Raw genomic sequence first — 17070 nt, 5'->3', positions numbered from 1 at the left:
GGGATAATGAGCAATTGTCCGATATGTCCGCCATGGCATCCCTTCAAGTGATGCCACAGGTCCTAGGGAACGAAACCCCCATTAGAGTCACCCAAAAGGGTATTCCACAGTCCGGACCACCGGCACCTACTGATGCTGGAGTTCTCGTACCTGCGACACCAAAACCCTTACAGGTGATTCCTCCATCGAAACATATATTTGTTTCTCGGCTTGCCCCATCTGAAGTATCACTTCAGAGATTGATATCTCGGCTTATATCAAAGCCAAAACAAAAGCCGATATAAAGGTGGAGGACATAACTAAATTTAAATATAATTATACACGGCGCACGTCTTCTTTCAAGATTCGTGTGCCCGCGCTGATGTTCAAGACGATTTGTTCTCCCAGTTTTTGGCCAGAGAATCTTTTCGTCCAAGAACATCAGCCTAGTTCCGTGAAGAAAAAAGTTAAAAAACCAGTGGGAGTGAGACTTCCCAATATCGGAACCACTGACCAACCCTCCATCTCATCTTTGGCTACTAACCCAAAAAATTAGTTTTCTCACTAACTCTTACCTATCAGAATACTAGGGGGCTACGTAGCAAACTCCCCAAGCTATATTCTGATAGTTCTTTCTTTGCATCCCATATAATAGCATTTACAGAAACTTGGTTAAATCCGGAGATCTTTAGCTCCGAAGTTTTTCCAAGTAAGTACACCACTTTTAGACGGGATCGATCTTAGCGAAGAGGAGGTGGAGTCCTCATTTCGGTAGACTCTACTCTTGCTTCTGAAGAGGTGAAATCCCATGAGTTTGGTGACATATGGTGGCTTTATACATTACATGTTTATATATACCTCCTATGTCTGAACCGCCTACATATTGGCAGCATTTGTCCGCTATTCGATACGTCTCTAATCTTATGACGGATCGTGACCAACTCGTAGCGGTGGGCGACTTTAATATCCCAGAATTAAAGTGGTCCAACGTCGATAACTCACCATCTTTGTCACTTATGACTTACCATGACTTCACCGCGGGCATGTTTGACATGTCCCTAGGTCAGATCAATCATGTTAGAAATTCGCTAGGTCGGCTTTTAGACTTATGTTTTGTATCTGATCCTGATGGTACTGCTCTCTCCAGAGCTCTTCCCCTTTCAACCACAGAGGATCCATATCACCCCACGCTGGAGGTCTCAATCGAAACTACTCCTGGTATCGATCAGATGTCTCCGAGCGTGGTAAATAAGATTCGCTGTTTCCGTAAAGCTGATTTTCAGAATCTTAATAGCCTTATCGATGCATTTGACTGGTCTGATATTCTGGCATGCACGGATCTTAATGTCACTTAAGAAAAATTTTATTCTACTTTAAATAAATTTTTTGACTCATGTGTGCCTTGGAAATATCCGTCCGCTTCAACAAATCCTCCTTGGTTTACATGGTGCCTCACTCACTTAAAAAATAAAAAAAATAAGCTTTTACTTAAATATAAAAAAACCTGCAGTAGTGTTGATTTCTCAAGATACCTACTAGCTCGGTCGAATTTTACCGTGCATAACGCTGAATGTTATAGGAATTATATTGACCGCTGCCGGATACAATTTACTCACGATCCAAAGCAGTTTTATAATTTTGTAAACACTAAGCGTAAACACGTATCTTTTTCACCCCTGCTTACGTTTGAAAATTCCTCTGCAACTTCTGATCAGGCCATTGCCGATCTATTCGCAGGCTATTGCCGTCCGTTTTTTTTCTGAGAACAACTTATTATCTGGTCTTTTAAGGGTCAAACCCATTTATTCGCCAGGCCCCGATGGAGTACCAGGCTGTGTGCTAAAATACTGTGCCAGGGCTCTGTGCAAACCTCTTCTTAGACTTTTCAACTTATCTTTGGAAACCTCGATTTTTCCCCTTAAGTGGAAGGAATCATTCATAATTCCCCTACATAAAAAAGGGAAAAAGTCTGAGGCTGCCAACTACAGAGGCATCTCTAAGTTGTTCATCTTCGATCATCTCTCCCTGTCAGCATGGCTTTATTAAGCGTCGCTCCACCACCACAAATTTACTGGAGTTGACATCCTTTGTCATAGATGGCTTTTGTAAGGGATATCAAACCGATGTAATTTACACAGACTTCAGCAAAACATTTGATTCAGTTTATCACTCACTCTTGTTGAGTAAACTGAATATGCTGGGTTTTCCTATAGACCTCTTAACGTGGATCTCCAGCTATTTAGATGGAAGGACACAAAGAGTCTTATTTAAAAACATAGAGTCCCGTCTGGTCCGTGCTACATTTGGCGTCCCTCAAGGAAGTCATCTTGGCCCGCTATTATTCACGCTTTTTATTAATGACATGCCGCCTGCTTTAACGAACTCTCTAGTTATTATGTATGCAGATGATGTAAAGCTTCTTCAGTACAAATCCATCTCTGCCCAATGCAGTCTTCAGTCTGACCTTGATAACTTTCAAAAATGGTGTTTAGCCAATGATCTAATACTAAATGGATCTAAATGCAAACATATGTCTTTTTATCGTTCTTGCCCTCTGCAAGCTACTTATTCTATTAATGGGATTGCCTTAGAAAAATTAACCCAGGTTAATGATCTCGGCATTCTATTAGACATCAAACTTAAATTTGCCGACCATATTTCCTTAATGGTTAATAAGGCTAAAGGAGTCCTTGGTTTTATTAAAAGGTGGTCAAAAGAATTTAATGACCCCTATATAACCAAAACTTTATTCATTTCTTTGGTCCGTCCGATACTAGAGTACGGTTCATGTGTCTGGAGTCCCCAATATGGAGTACATAAGGACCGCATAGAATCCGTACAAAAGAACTTTTTAATATTTGCACTTAGAGGTCTATACTGGGATGCAAATCTTCAGCTTCCATCCTACAGTAGCAGACTTTTACTTATTAACTTACCTAGCTTAACAAATCGTAGGACAATGCTCGGTGTAGTTTTTCTGCATAACCTTATCAACGGGGATGTAGATAGCCAGCATTTACTAACACGCTTAAATTTCAACATTCCTAATAGAAGGACTCGAAACTTTAGTCCTCTGTTCCTTAGCCGTTGTAGTTCGACATATGCACTGCATGACCCTTTTAGGGTATTATGTTCGAACTACAATGGTCTCTACTCTATTACATCTCTTTCCTGTCCCTCAAACTTAAAATATAGAATTTTAAATTTCCTTACTAACTCCTCCCAGCTCAACAATTAACAAATAGCTTAATATATTCTAACAAATCGTTTCTTGAGCTCCCCGCGGTCGTCTGGGCCTCTAAGCTTTATGATGAATACAGGAATGCTAGCTGATGCTCTTATTGATGCACAAGCCATTTCCAAATTCTGAAAAACCGGTAAAAAAAAAAAAAAAAAAGGCATTCAGCCGTTTTCATTTTTCAAGATATTTATTAGCTCGTTAAAATTTTACTGTGCATATCGGTGATTGTTATAGAAGTTACATTCGCCGCTACCGAATTTAATTTACTCAGGACCCGCAGCAGTTTTATAACATTGTAAACACTAAGCAAAAATGTATCTTTTCCTCCTCTCCTCAGTTTTGAACATTCATCTGTGACCTCTGATCAGCCCTATCCATATTACTTTCAAGCCGTTCAAACATTAAGAATTATTATGTTATTACTATGTTATTTTTATACTTTTATTACACCCGGTATTCGTAGAGTACAAGGGTATATTATAGTCGTGTGAACGTATATTACCTAGAGAAGGAATCATTTCCCATCCCTTTATTTAATTTATAAAGAATATAAATTTCTGATCAGCATCAACAACCGATTCGATATAGCCATGTCCGTCTTTGCGTATGAACGCGTGGACTCAGAGACTTCAAGAGATACAGCTAAAGGATTTGTCATGGAGCCTCCTATAATGCACACGCAGTTCAAGTTTGTTTCAAAATTTTCCCACGCCCTCTTTCGTTTCTACAAATTGCTAAATTCTGTAGCGCCATTTCTGGAAGGTTTTTCAAAAACTTTGAAAGGAGTTTCAAAAACTTGAGTTTGGGTTTCAAAAACTTTGATATACCCATATATATACAATTTTCTCTACAAACGGTCTAAAATTTTTAACGCGTGGATTTCGAAGACTATAAGAAATAGAACTATAAAAGATAGAGCGGAGATCAATTTTGTTTCAAATTTTGCCTCGCCCACTCCCATCCCATAACAGAAATCTAGTATTAGCGCCAGTTCTTTAATGTTGACTAAGCCAGTTCTTCCAATGACTAATTTACACCTATGCATCAAAATCTAAAAATCAGGAGTTATAGGCTTTTCAATTTGTTTCCCTACTGAATCGGTAGTATTGCATAAGGTTTGTTGTTGTTGTATTGTCCAAGCGTAAGTATGCAACCTAAATTTGTTGCTGAGAATGAATACGGTTAAAGTTTAAACTTTAAAGTGTACTTAAATTGTGGGTGAAAGAGATGATTACCGAGTATAATATAGTCAAGAAACTCGACTATAGCCGTCTTTTATTGGTTTTATTTCAAAATGGTTGTAAGATTGGTATATTAGTGGCCATCCGTTCTAGACTCATCCACTGTGTAACGCTTCGCAAGCATGGCGACAATTAAACGCCGTCGGTACTAGAAATTTTTGCAAGGCTTTTTGTTTTCAAAGGCCGATGTCGCCACCAAATCTTAAGGGTTAGTTTCTAAACGGCCGATGTCGCCACCAAATCTCTCAAATAAAGGTGAGAGCGGGAATACTCCCCAAGACATCTGCCAACGGGAGCACTAGACTCGGTGAAGCCATATATAGGGGGTATAGCGGCGGTCGGGTAAGAAGTCACACGGAGTACAGACTGTACATCTATAAGCCGCCATGTTGTCTTATAGCCACGGTGCAGTCAGAAAGAGCCCGTAGCTATGCTATCGCCCGGATCCTGTGGAAGCAACTTCTTGGAGCAACGGCAGCCTTTCAATGAACTCCATACATTGATATTATTTTAAAGCATTAGTAACGAACAGCAGAAAGTAGGCTGCGAGCATGACGTTTATAATATATGTGTGCGGCAGAGCTCGGGCAGAGAATTTGCCTATGCCTCTGGAATAGGAGCCTGCTACCACTTGTGTACATAATTGAAGAACAAGCAAAGCCTTAAAGGGTGACGCAAGGACCGCAGTTAAACCACTGCTGATTCAACCTAACCACGTACAGTCCGTAATAGAGCAGCTACGCTTTCGATATGGACGTCCAAGTTCATCCAGAGTTAACTGCAGAGCGTTCGGAAACTTCAGGCAGCACCAAGAAAATTGCCAAATTGCTTTATTGCTCAAAATTAAGTGGTTGGTCTGGGTGTAACACGCGGCCATGACAAAACCGTGTCCGACGGTAGTGCACCTAAACGAGTGGCCAAGCTGGTCTGTGAGCAGTAAAGACGCAAAACAAAGAAACATCTGTTTCGCGTGCCTCGAAACTGGGCACATGGCACGGTTCTGCAAGACCCGTACAACGTCTACGGGTGCCAGAACTTGATGCATGACGATGCCGGTAGACCCAAACCGCAACACACGCAGACAGGAGCCACAGGAGGGATCAGCGGAGCAGCCAAAGACGGGAACTGCCCGAGATCATCAGTCAACGTAAGTAAATACCGCTGCCTGCGGATCCAATAGTGAGTAACATTCCAAGACTCATGCAACAAGCCTGAGAAGCGCTTGTTGTTTGAGAGTCAGTTTGAATTAAGCCCCACTAGGGCGCACTTTTGTTCAGCATGTATTGCTTACACTTTGATTGCTTAAACTGGCCACACTTGTTGTGGTCTTTAGCTACGTTAAGTTTGGAGCCACATACACTCCGATCAACGATCCCAGAGAACGAGGGAGGAGATGCCACGGTATGTTTAAAATATATTAAGTTGAGATTAAATCTATGTTGTATTTTACCAACAGAATAAAAGACGCTCCGCACACGCTTACGTCCATGTTTTGGTTACTCTACAAGAAATAGTATTTTCTTGTTTGTGTGAATTGCCATGTGTAAAAGGCAGCTCACGGGGCGCAGATCAACGTCAATAAATGTTTGGCTATGAAGTTTTTGATAACTATAATTGATTCAGTTCATTGAATTACCGAACGTTTTTGGTACCGGCATTTTTCCCAGTTCCCAATAAATAATGAACGCGTTGAATTAAACGCCCTTTATTGCGGTTATATACATTATACGGAGTGGGGGTCGACGGCGGTTGTCTGAGCGTCCCGATTAACTTAAAAGAAGTGCACACTACCAGTGCTTGGCGGCTAATGCATTTGTATAAAGGGGTCGCACACTATGGGCGAAAGAGGGACAGGAACATAGACAAAATGTATACCACGTTAGTGCACCGGAAAATTAAGATTGCAGCGGTACGAGATGCGCAAGAGATGCGTCATCGATCGAAACTGCTGCCGCTATCATAAAATATAAACGCATTCATAATTGACATATAATTTGAATTAATAACTGACTAATAATTTGAAGAACTATGGAGAATCTTCTGCTGATACGAGACCTAACACATATATAGAATTATATTGATACCATACAAAAAGTAGCTTTTTAATATTTACTTTCTACAAATAAATGAAACCTACCTTAATAAAAAATTATTAACTACCTTCAAAATAGTCAATAATAAAAACTTTTACTTTAAGGATCAACAATTTATAAATACTCAATATTGCTCAACGTATTCTCGAGGGTCTTCTAAAACAAAATTGACAGTAAGTGATCAATTTCGTCATCAGCTTCAATCTTTAATAGATGTTTTGCAGAACACAAACCCTTGGTAAGTTTGAATTTTTTTAATTTATATTTTTCTACCTTTGAGCGAAGCGGAAAGTTGGGGCTGTTAGGTGGCTGTTAAGATCGGAATTATATTGAAAATGTCGGATATAGTTGTCCGATCGTAAGGAGAATTTCTTTTTAAGCCAAGAAAGGAAACCTAACTTCGGTCGGAGACGAAGTTGATATAGCTTAGCAATTAAGAGCGGATATAATCCCAAATATCAGATATCAATGGACCGATCCAAATGATGATTTCATAATAAAATCAATAGTTTAATATACAAATTTTAAAAAAGTCATAAGCTTCTTCCAAAAAACCAAATTTGGGTCATTTCCGATCGTTCAGATTATCCCGACCGTACCTTATATTATATAATACATGCATACTGCGAGCAAAGGAAAAAAGAGTGTGTGCATTGTTTAAACTTTAAAGTCGGTATGTATTCGCCTGATCCTTATGAATTTGGGTACATCGGATCAGTTGGACAAAAATAGAATCTGGCCTTTGGCAAAACCTTCTATCTTAAAACCTTTTACACAAGTAGAGACATTTCCTCTACTAAATCTTTTCTTGTCCGCCTTTCTCCGTAAGTTGTCCTTTGTTCTTTGTAGAGCATGTGCTTTTAGGAGCTTATTAAGAGCTTATTCGACAAAGCTCATTGTTATACGTTGTATACGACCCCCGCCTTGTCTCTTCCCGGGTCAAATATAGAATAAGTGTAAACTTTACTTGGTTAAAAATTAAGAATCAAAAACGTTGAATAGTGTTACATTTTTGTGACCCCGACGTGACCGTCGAACAAGTGGCCGTTGTTGCGTTCATCTACTAAATATTATGTACATGTAACAGCCACATGAAATCTAGATTTTGTTATAGTCCAGCGCTTTGCGTTTCAAATGCAGTTCCTTCAACAAAGAGTCAAGGCTGCAGTGTGGTAGGAGGATTTCGTGATCGCTATGTCATGATCCTGGAGTCTGTGGGAAAGCAGTCCACAGAGTTGGACTCTGAGTTTCGCAACCATATTATACTCGGTACTCATCTGTTTCACCCACACTTTAAGTTACATTTGAATCATTTACATGTTAGACCTGCATTTGCGTTCAAATACGTAGAATTGCTGCCGTGTGCTGTCAAAGGCCGGGCAGAGACATTTTTTTAACGCAGTGTTTGCAGTGTTTGAACTCGTTTTTGAAAAGTAACTTCCGTCTGTGTCGCGTCTAACAGGCGTAGTTTTGTTTGAATATCTTGAAAACAAAAGAATTTCCAAAATCTCAGAAATTTCGGGGATCTCAGAGATTATTATTATTTTTTTTTAATGTGGTAATTTTATTCTTAATATTAGCGCACTGCCTCCCAATTGGCAGCTTAATCTAACCATTTTTTAGAATTTGTAACAATATATAGTCTATGCGTTACATAGGGCAGGAAGTGATTTAATGGTTTTATTTGTTTTATTTTTATTTATTTTTATGTCAACGACGACAAAATGGCCAGGTCAAGATCCGGTTTGGTAGGATCGTTTTCCATGTTGAAGACGAAAGCCGAACTGGAATTCCGGGATCGCACTGGTGACATTCTCAAAAATAAGTAGCCTGTTCAGGATCAGCCTTTCCATGATTTTTCCAGGGATGGTAAAACCTGTATGAGACCACGTCAGTTGGCGATTTTCCTGGTTTTGGGATCATATGTATGTTTGCCGATTACCAAACTTTCGGAAAGTATCCAACAGCTGTTAAATAACGTCACCAGGTATTGCAAGGCTTGATCCGGTAAAAGTCGGATCTTCCTGTTATACAAAAGGTCTTAGCCAGGAGTTTTCATTGGCGAGAGTCAATGAGACAGGGTTAGCAGGCAGACTCATTTGAAATGGAGATTCCAGGAACTCTTCAATTTGTCGACGCTAGTAGGCTAGTAGGTTCAGGCTAGTATTCGTAAGGCTTGAAGCATTGCTCAAGGTTGTTAGCAAACACTTCAGCTTTCTCTAGGCTCGTACAGCACCAGCCACATGAGGGATTTCTTACGGCTGATTTTGAGGTGGGCTGAGCCTTATACCGTTTTGAGATACGCCACAGCGAGTAGTTAGAACTAGCATCTGTGTCCAGATTTCTCAATCTCAAATCTGTCTTCATTTCAAATCTGTCTATAGATTCTTGTTTTTTTCGGGCGACCGCCTTGTTTAGACAGTTACGGACGTCTCCCGTTCTTGAACATTCTCTTCTTACTTTTCGCTTTAGATTGAGAAGCGCACCAATTCTGGGTGGTAGCTAGGGATGTCTAGAAGACTCTGTATGTTGATGATTGCTTGGTGCAGCTATCTTAGCAGCCTGCTTTATCGTGCGCATGAAAAGGCTGATGGCATTGTCAATGTCAGAAGGTTCCTTGATTTGTATGCTAACCTCGCTCAGCTGTTCTAGATGGACTTTGAAAGCGTTTAAATTAGCACCTTTGGCAAGGAGTCGCGAGCGCTGTGATTTTCTCCCAGGTGTTGCATGCAGTATGGCCATGATAGGAGTGGATCCGAGGATAGTTCATGGAGTGTTCTTACTTGCAGCCTGTCTATAGCGTATCCATTGATAATACAAAAATCAAGCGCTGTCGGTGTTAATAGGGGGTTATATAAGTAAAAAGTGGGTTCACCCATTATTGAACTCCGTCGTTCGCTTAGAATAAATTTTAAACCTGAAAATACTCTCTCAACCGATACTTGAGTAGCCGGGATGGCCAAGACTACATGTGCAAGCGCACTCAAGTTTGACGATTTTAGCCTTACATTTTAATAATAATCTATAAATAATCTATAATAAATTTTCGTTTTAATTATTTTTTCTGAATTTCCAAATGTCACAAAGTCAAATGAAACAATACTCACTAACTAACACAAGGCCAATCGCTTAGTGTTTGCGGCATAAATTTAGAAAATTATTGTTTTTCAAATGGGCAGTTATAAGTTGCGTGCTCACGAGTTGGAAAACCATCCGATTTGTTTGTGTTGCCAAAAAGCACTTTAATAAAATGGAACAGTGAGTCAGCACACGAAGATCATTGACGTCTAACGTATTCTATTATCTTATATCGGAAACCAACGCATCTTAAAATATAAAACAGAAAAAAAAAATCACTAGATCTTTTAAAAACAAAACGAAATGTTACATAAAACGAAGCCATCTGGTGGCGAGACGGAGTTCGCCGGGTTTGCTAGTTGAATATAAAATCTATAACCCTCTATCTGTTTAACATTTTTGTTAATCAACTGCCACAAATATAATTATTGCCTGGCTGGGAGGCCGCAGTAGGCGTAGTAGGCGTGCTCTGTTGCGCCGGCTTGATGAGTTCAACGTTTCTCCTACTTGCATTTGTATCACCTGAAAGCGGTATGTCTGTAGCGTAAAAGGGTCTTGAAGTCCAAGTGCAGAGGAGAAGGGGAATTCATGGCACATGTTTTTCAACTGAGTGTCAGTTTAAGGCTATTTCCATTCGATACGCCTACGCCATTCAAGCCGCTTACCTGGCTTGAAAAATAAGTTATTTTAAAGGGCATGATTGTCTCTTTATAGTTCGTTGTTTCGATAGAACGTTCACTAAGTAATCTGCTCAGGACGGTATCGTCCGCGTCAGTATCGTCAGCGAACGTATATTTAGTTTCACACTCTTTCATCGAAAATTATTCGTAGAAAACAAATAGTTTTGCACCCAGGGTACTATCTTGAGGAACTTAATAGATGTTGTTGCATTGCATGACTAGCGTCTCACCAAAAAAGTTTGTATGTATGAATAGGACTTAAATACTCCCTTGGAGGGTTTTGATTTTATGGGTGAGGCCATACTGCATTATTATCAATTTTCAAAAGCGTGGCGTATTTCTGCTGTTATCGGGTTAGCCTGCTTAATCGTGCCATGTCTTTTGCGGAAGCCAAATTGATGTTTCGGCTTATTGATCTGTAGATTCTGAGGTACAGAATCTTCACTATGATATAGTAGTTTTCCCTATTCCATAGGGATTTATTATAGGGATTAATTATTCCATAGGGATTAATTTGGATTTATAATATTGATAGTTTTTTTTTCAATTTTTCTGGGGAAAAGCGCACTCTTAATCCCATTTAAGAGTTTATTGTTATTATTCATAATAAGGAGCTGTTAGATTATCACGCGGTGCCTTTTGTTTTTGTTGGTTTAAGCAATTGAGTATTGAGTATTGTGTTCGTGTTTATTAACAAGCAAGAACGAGTTTCTTGTAGTGTTTGTAGTAAAGGTTATTGTCGGCTCATACATGCTGCGCGAATGAGTTTCTAATTGGCTGGGACCGTAATCATTATAACTAATATTTTAAAATTACTTTGTAAAGATTACTCAACGATTTTTAATTTTTTAAATCAAGACTAATAATTATTTTTGATCGAAAAAAATAAAAATCACAAATAATCCTTAAGCTTGAACAAAAAAAATAAAACTCAAAAATAATGATTATTCGTGGTTTTTATTTTTTTTGATCAAAAATAAAACTCACCAAGCAATAACTTTTGATTCTTTAAGGATATTGCCAATATTGTCCTATGTCCAATAAAGGGAGCAATAACACAGTGCGACAGTGATTTGGAACGTGACAAAAATTCAAAAAAGTCAGTTTCTTTTGTAAAATTTGTATCCTTTCTGTTTAAATAAATTAAAGATGCATTTTTTTTTCAAAAGCTACAACATTTAACTATTGAAAAACATAAAAAAATTGAAAATCGGCCTAAAATTGCGCGTTCAGGAATTTTTAAGAGCAAAACACTTTCGAAAAACCGTTTTTTCGAAATAAATCAAGATTTGAGGGTGTAGGAAAAGTTTCAAACATGGTTTTATACTATACTCGACCTAATGAACAATTCCTACTAGGTCTCTTCAAAAGTTCCTCCAACTTTTCTTTTTTTGTCGCACTGTGTAATTGACAACAACAACAACAACAAAAAAATGCATTTTATTTGTGTTTGTTGCAATTATTTAAGCTTAGGTAAGTTTATAAGTAAAAGTCTGCTACTGTAGGATGGAAGCTGAAGATTTGCATCCCAGTATAGACCTCTAAGTGCAAATATTAAAAAGTTCTTTTGTACGGATTTTATGCGGTCCTGATGTACTCCATATTGGGGACTCCAGACACATGAACCGTACTCTAGTATAGGACGGACCAAAGAAATAAATAATGTTTTGGTTATAAAATTCTTTTGGTCATTAAATTCTTTTGACCACCTTTCGATAAAACCAAGGACTCCTTAGCCTTATTGACCATTAAGGAAATATGGTCGGCAAATTTAAGTTTGATGTCTAATAGGATGCCGAGATCATTAACCTGGGTTAATTTTTCTAAGGCAATCCCATTAATGGAATAAGTAGCTTGCAGAGGGCAAGAACGATAAAAAGACATATGCTTGCATTTTGATCCATTAAGTATCAGATCATTAGCTAAACACCATTTTTGAAAGTTATCAAGGGCAGACTGAAGACTGCATTGGGCAAAGATGGATTTGTACTGAAGACAAAGCTTTACATCATCTGCATACATAAGAACTAGAGAGTTCGTTAAAGCAGGGGGCAAGTCGTTTATAAAAAGCGTAAATAATAACGGGCCAAGATGACTTCCCTGTAGACAGATGTAGACGGGACTGTATGTTTTTAAATAAGACTCTTTGTGTCCTTCCACCTAGGTAGCTGGAGATCCACGTTAAGAGGTCTTTAGGAAAACCCAGCATATTCAGTTTACTCAACAAGAGTGAGTGATTAACTGAATCAAATGCTTTGCTGAAGTCTGTGTAAATTACATCGGTTTGATATTCCTTACAAATGCCATCTATGACAAAGGATGTCAACTCCAATAAGTTTGTGGTGGTGGAGCGACGCTTAATAAAGCCATGCTGACAGGGAGAGATGATCGAAGATGAACAACTTAGAGATGCCTCTGTAGTTGGCAGCCTCAGACTTTTTCCCTTTTTTATGTAGGGGAATTATGAATGATTCCTTCCACTTAAGGGGAAAAATCGAGGTTTCCAAAGATAAGTTTAAAAGTCTTAGAAGAGGTTTGCACAGAGCCCTGGCGTTGTATTTTACCACACAGCCTGGTACTCCGTCGGGGCCTGGCGAATAAATGGGTTTTACCCTTTAAAGACCAGATAATAAGTTGTTCTCAGAAAAAAACGGACAGAAAATAAGAATTGCTGCTTGAATGTTATATGCGTAAGGCTGATCAGTCAATTTAGGCGGAGAATAAGTGGTTTGAAAAAATTCTGCGAATAGATCGGAATTTTCAAACGTAAGCAGGGGTGAAAAAGATACGTGTTTACGCTTAGTGTTTACAAAATTATAAAACGGCTTTGGATCCTGAGTAAATTGTATCCGGCAGCGGTCAATATAATTCCTATAACATTCCGCGTTATGCACGGTAAAATTCGACCGAGCTAGTAGGTGTCTTGAGAAATCAACACTACTGCAGGTTTTTTTGTATTTTAGTAAGATCCTATTTTTAATATTTTTTAGGTTAGTGAGGCACCTTGTATACCAAGGAGGATTTGTTGAAGCGGACGGATATTTCCATGACACACAGGAGTCAAAAAATGTATTTAAAGTAAAGTAAAATTTTTCTAAAGTGACGTTAAGATCAGTACATGCCAGAATATCGGACCAATCGTATGTATCAATAAGGCTATTAAGTTTCTGAAAGTCAGCTTTACGGAAGCAGCGAATCTTATTTGCCACGCATAGAGACATCTGATCGATACCAGGAATAGTTTCGATAGAGACCTCCAGCGTGGGGTGATAAGGATCCCCTGGGGTTGAAAGGGGAAAAGCTCTGGAGAGAGCGGTACCCTCAGGATCAGATACAAAACATAAGTCTAAAAGCCGACCTAACGAATTTCTAACATGGTTAATCTGACCTAGGGACATGTCAAACATGCCCGCGGTGAAATGTAACTCACATGCCCATAGTGAGTGATAAGTGACAAAGATGGTGAGTTATCGACGTTGGACCACTTTAATTCTGGGATATTAAAGTCGCCCACCGCTACGAGTTGGTCACGATCCGTCATAAGATTAGAAACGTACCGAATAGCGGACAAATGCTGCCAATATGTAGGCGGTTCAGACATAGGAGGTATATATAAACATGTAATGTATAAAGATTTCACGGACAAAGTGATTTTAACGCAAATAAATTCTATGTCACCAAACTCTTGGGATTTCACCTCTTCAGAAGCAAGAATAGAGTCTACCGAAATGAGGACTTTACCACGGGAAATGGCATCCGAAACTGAGGCCGTGAATCCGGCACACTTGGCGTGCACGACGTTTTCACATAACCAGCAATGGATGCTAGGCTGGGATGTGGAAATGGTCTTGTTACAAGACTTCATAGGGCAGACAAGTTTAAATTCCATTTTTTTTTTTTATTTAGTTAAACAAAAATTAATATTTAAAAAGTTAAAAAACACAATACCTTGAACCACTGTGCCAAATAGGAAGCCGAAGCGAGAGCTTTGAATAGTGCAAAAGAGAAATGCAGAAATAGAGATAAGCCGGGGAAGAAGCAGAGCTGAGCTATGCTTGGAATTGAAATTATTCAATTTATTAATTCGACTCCAAATATACCACAGCACTCACGAAGCGATACGGTTTTAGCTTAAGATTCACAATATGTTTATGCAATTAATTAAGTGAGTAAACACCGACCGTTCGCTTAAGAGAAAGAGAGGGAAGTGAGGGATCTTGATTTAAGAAACTTTTTGTAAGCTCTCGGTTTGCTCTATTGTAAGCTCTGTTCTTAAGACGAGATCAGTATTTATTAAACCAAAGAAGTTTTGTTGACAATGATAGTGAGAATTTAGGAACAAATTTATTCAAAGCATTTTGAATTATTTCGTAAAACGAATCTGTAGCAGCTCCAATTGAGTTAAAAGATTACAGATTGCGAAGGGCAATAAAATCCTTTTTATTAAAGCATGTGGAGTGTGGTTGAACCTTAAAGCCAGCAGTATTTTAAGGCACATCGATTAACATAGATGCTAATAGTGTGGGTGATGAAAGCGAATCGCTCCTGAAAGCGATAGCGGGGACGTCCAAATTACTGTCACAGAGGATGTCCCATTGGAGAATATAAGGTCCTCAAATCTGCCAAGAGGGTTATGAATGTGGTTAAGTTGGAAAAGTGCTTTAAGTTACTGATAAAGTTTCAATTATAAAAACTGGAAAGCAAAGAAATTTCATCCTGAGACAGGAAATGAGTGGAAGGTTGGAATCGCCCATAATAGGATTAAATCAGAGTCATTGAGCAACGAATAAAAAGACTTAATGGCCTCAACGTGGTGAAAATATATCTTCTACCGTTGGAGGAATGTAGGGACAGGTCAGGAAAATATAAGACGTTCCAGTAATAATATTTGCCCCCAATGAAATCTATTTTGCAAATGAATTCGGCTTATCTTATCCCCAGGAGTCACACGTTATGAATTCACCGAATTCACATTTTTCGGCTATTTAAATTAGACTTATTGTTGATTGATTGAAGAATTTCTGACCACTGTAATAGAGTGTGAATAATTTCTAGAAGCACTCTGTAGCTCTCTGTAGCAAGAGATATGCAACGAGGGAACGAAGGCTAGGCGTCGTAAAGAACAACAAACTACACAGCAAATAAGATGTAACAGGTTACGTCCAGAAAGTATGGCTCGGAGAGAGATGAATATTTCAAATTTGATCAAAGAATATCTTTAAATTTGTTAAACAATATTGTTGTGTTCTTGTTGAGTGCTATTTCAGACTGACTTTATTATATGCGAAGCTTACAGAGTTACCAGATTCTTAAAGTACTACATAAGTGTATAGGTGTATAGAATGGAGGAATACAAACAGATGTGAAATTGACAATATATAATACATCTCCTCCCTTAATTAAGAACGAATAGGATTTTTACGTTTTCGGAATCCTTGGGCTTGAAACGATCTAATCATGGCGAACACGACTACTTTGGCGAACTGGTATGCTGGATAAAGGTCGTGCTGGTTGTTTTGGCTTTTGTTGTTGGATCGATGATGTGGAGTTCTCGGGTGGCTCAGGCTCAGAATGACGTTTCTGAACGGTTGACGGAGTTACTGGTTCATCTTCTTGTTGTTGTAATGGTTGATCTTGTTGTTGTAGTGGATGATTTGAAGAAGACGGAATATCCGGAGGTTTTTCAATGGAGCTGCTTGCTGAGAACTTCAGTTTTAGCTGGTTGAAATGGCGCTTGATATAATCATTTGTGGTGCGAACCAAGAAAACCATTTTTCCAATTGGACGGTCAATAGACCTTCAATCCACTTTTCTCCCCTTGCATAATTACGAGCGTAGACCATTTTATTTGGGACGTACTTGGTAACTGATAGCTTGGCCTCGACAGGCTGCTTGAAAAGTTGGCTTAGTACGGTACGGACTGGACGACCATGGACTAACTCGGCGGGAGATTTTCCGTAGGAATTTCGAGTGAACCTGTAGGAAGCAAGGTATTTAGTAACTGCTGCTCGGACTGGTATACCGTCTTTGAGGTTTTTCTTGACAGAGAATTTAAACGTCTGAACGAAACGCTCTGCTAATCCATTGGATGCTGGATGGAACGGTGCTGTGGTAATGTGCTTTATTCCATGAAGTTTGCAAAATTCCTCAAAAGCGTCAGCCGTAAGCTGCGGACCGTTGTCCGCCATCCTTCGATGGCGAATATCGATGATAGTGCAGCGATCATGTGAGCGGTTGTAGTGGACGTCATTTGAACTACAAATGGGAACTGGGAGTAAGCGTCTACACAGATTAGCCACATGGAATCGAATATTGGGCCGGCGAAGTCGATATGGATTCGCTCCCACGCTGTTGTAGCTGCAGGCCAACTTTGGTACTCTTTTGGAGGAGCAGGATTGTTGCACTTGCAGATGCTGTATGACTGTGTAAGGCTTTTAATGTCTGCGTCGATTGTAGGCCACCAAACATGTTGTCTCGCTAGCTGCTTCATTCGAACAATGCCCCAATGTCTTTCGTGTAACAGATTCAGGACACGCGCTTGAAGAGTTACTGGAATTACTACACGATTGGCATCTGTGTGTAGGCAAAGCAATTTTTTGTTGAGTGTGAGGGCAAATTTTCGACTAAATTATGGTGATAATGCTTCCTCGCCTTGCTGAAGTTTGTCTGGCAATCCTACAGTAACATACCGTAAGACATGTTTGAGAAGTTTGTCCTTCTCGATGTGGTTGCGAATGATCTCAGAATTGATCGGTGGT

At 39.2% G+C, this 17070-nt stretch overlaps 1 protein-coding gene across 6 annotated transcripts in view; it reads left to right on the top strand.

Moving 5' to 3' along the window:
* Myo81F (Myosin 81F) overlaps positions 1-17070 on the top strand; it is a 550527-nt gene that overhangs the window by 217401 nt on the left and 316056 nt on the right. For 5 of the 6 annotated variants that reach the window (XM_070279498.1, XM_070279502.1, XM_070279501.1 and 2 more), the window contains exon 9: positions 6659-6792. In XM_070279498.1, the coding sequence (XP_070135599.1) occupies positions 6659-6792 (134 nt within the window). Of the gene's footprint in view, positions 1-5069; positions 5609-6658; positions 6793-17070 lie in introns of those variants that run through there. The other variant, XM_070279503.1, reaches the window with a different exon arrangement.

Source organism: Drosophila bipectinata, chromosome 3L, assembly GCF_030179905.1.
Source record: "Drosophila bipectinata strain 14024-0381.07 chromosome 3L, DbipHiC1v2, whole genome shotgun sequence".
NCBI lineage: Eukaryota > Metazoa > Arthropoda > Insecta > Diptera > Drosophilidae > Drosophila > Drosophila bipectinata.
This window is presented reverse-complemented; position numbering and strand designations above follow the sequence as displayed.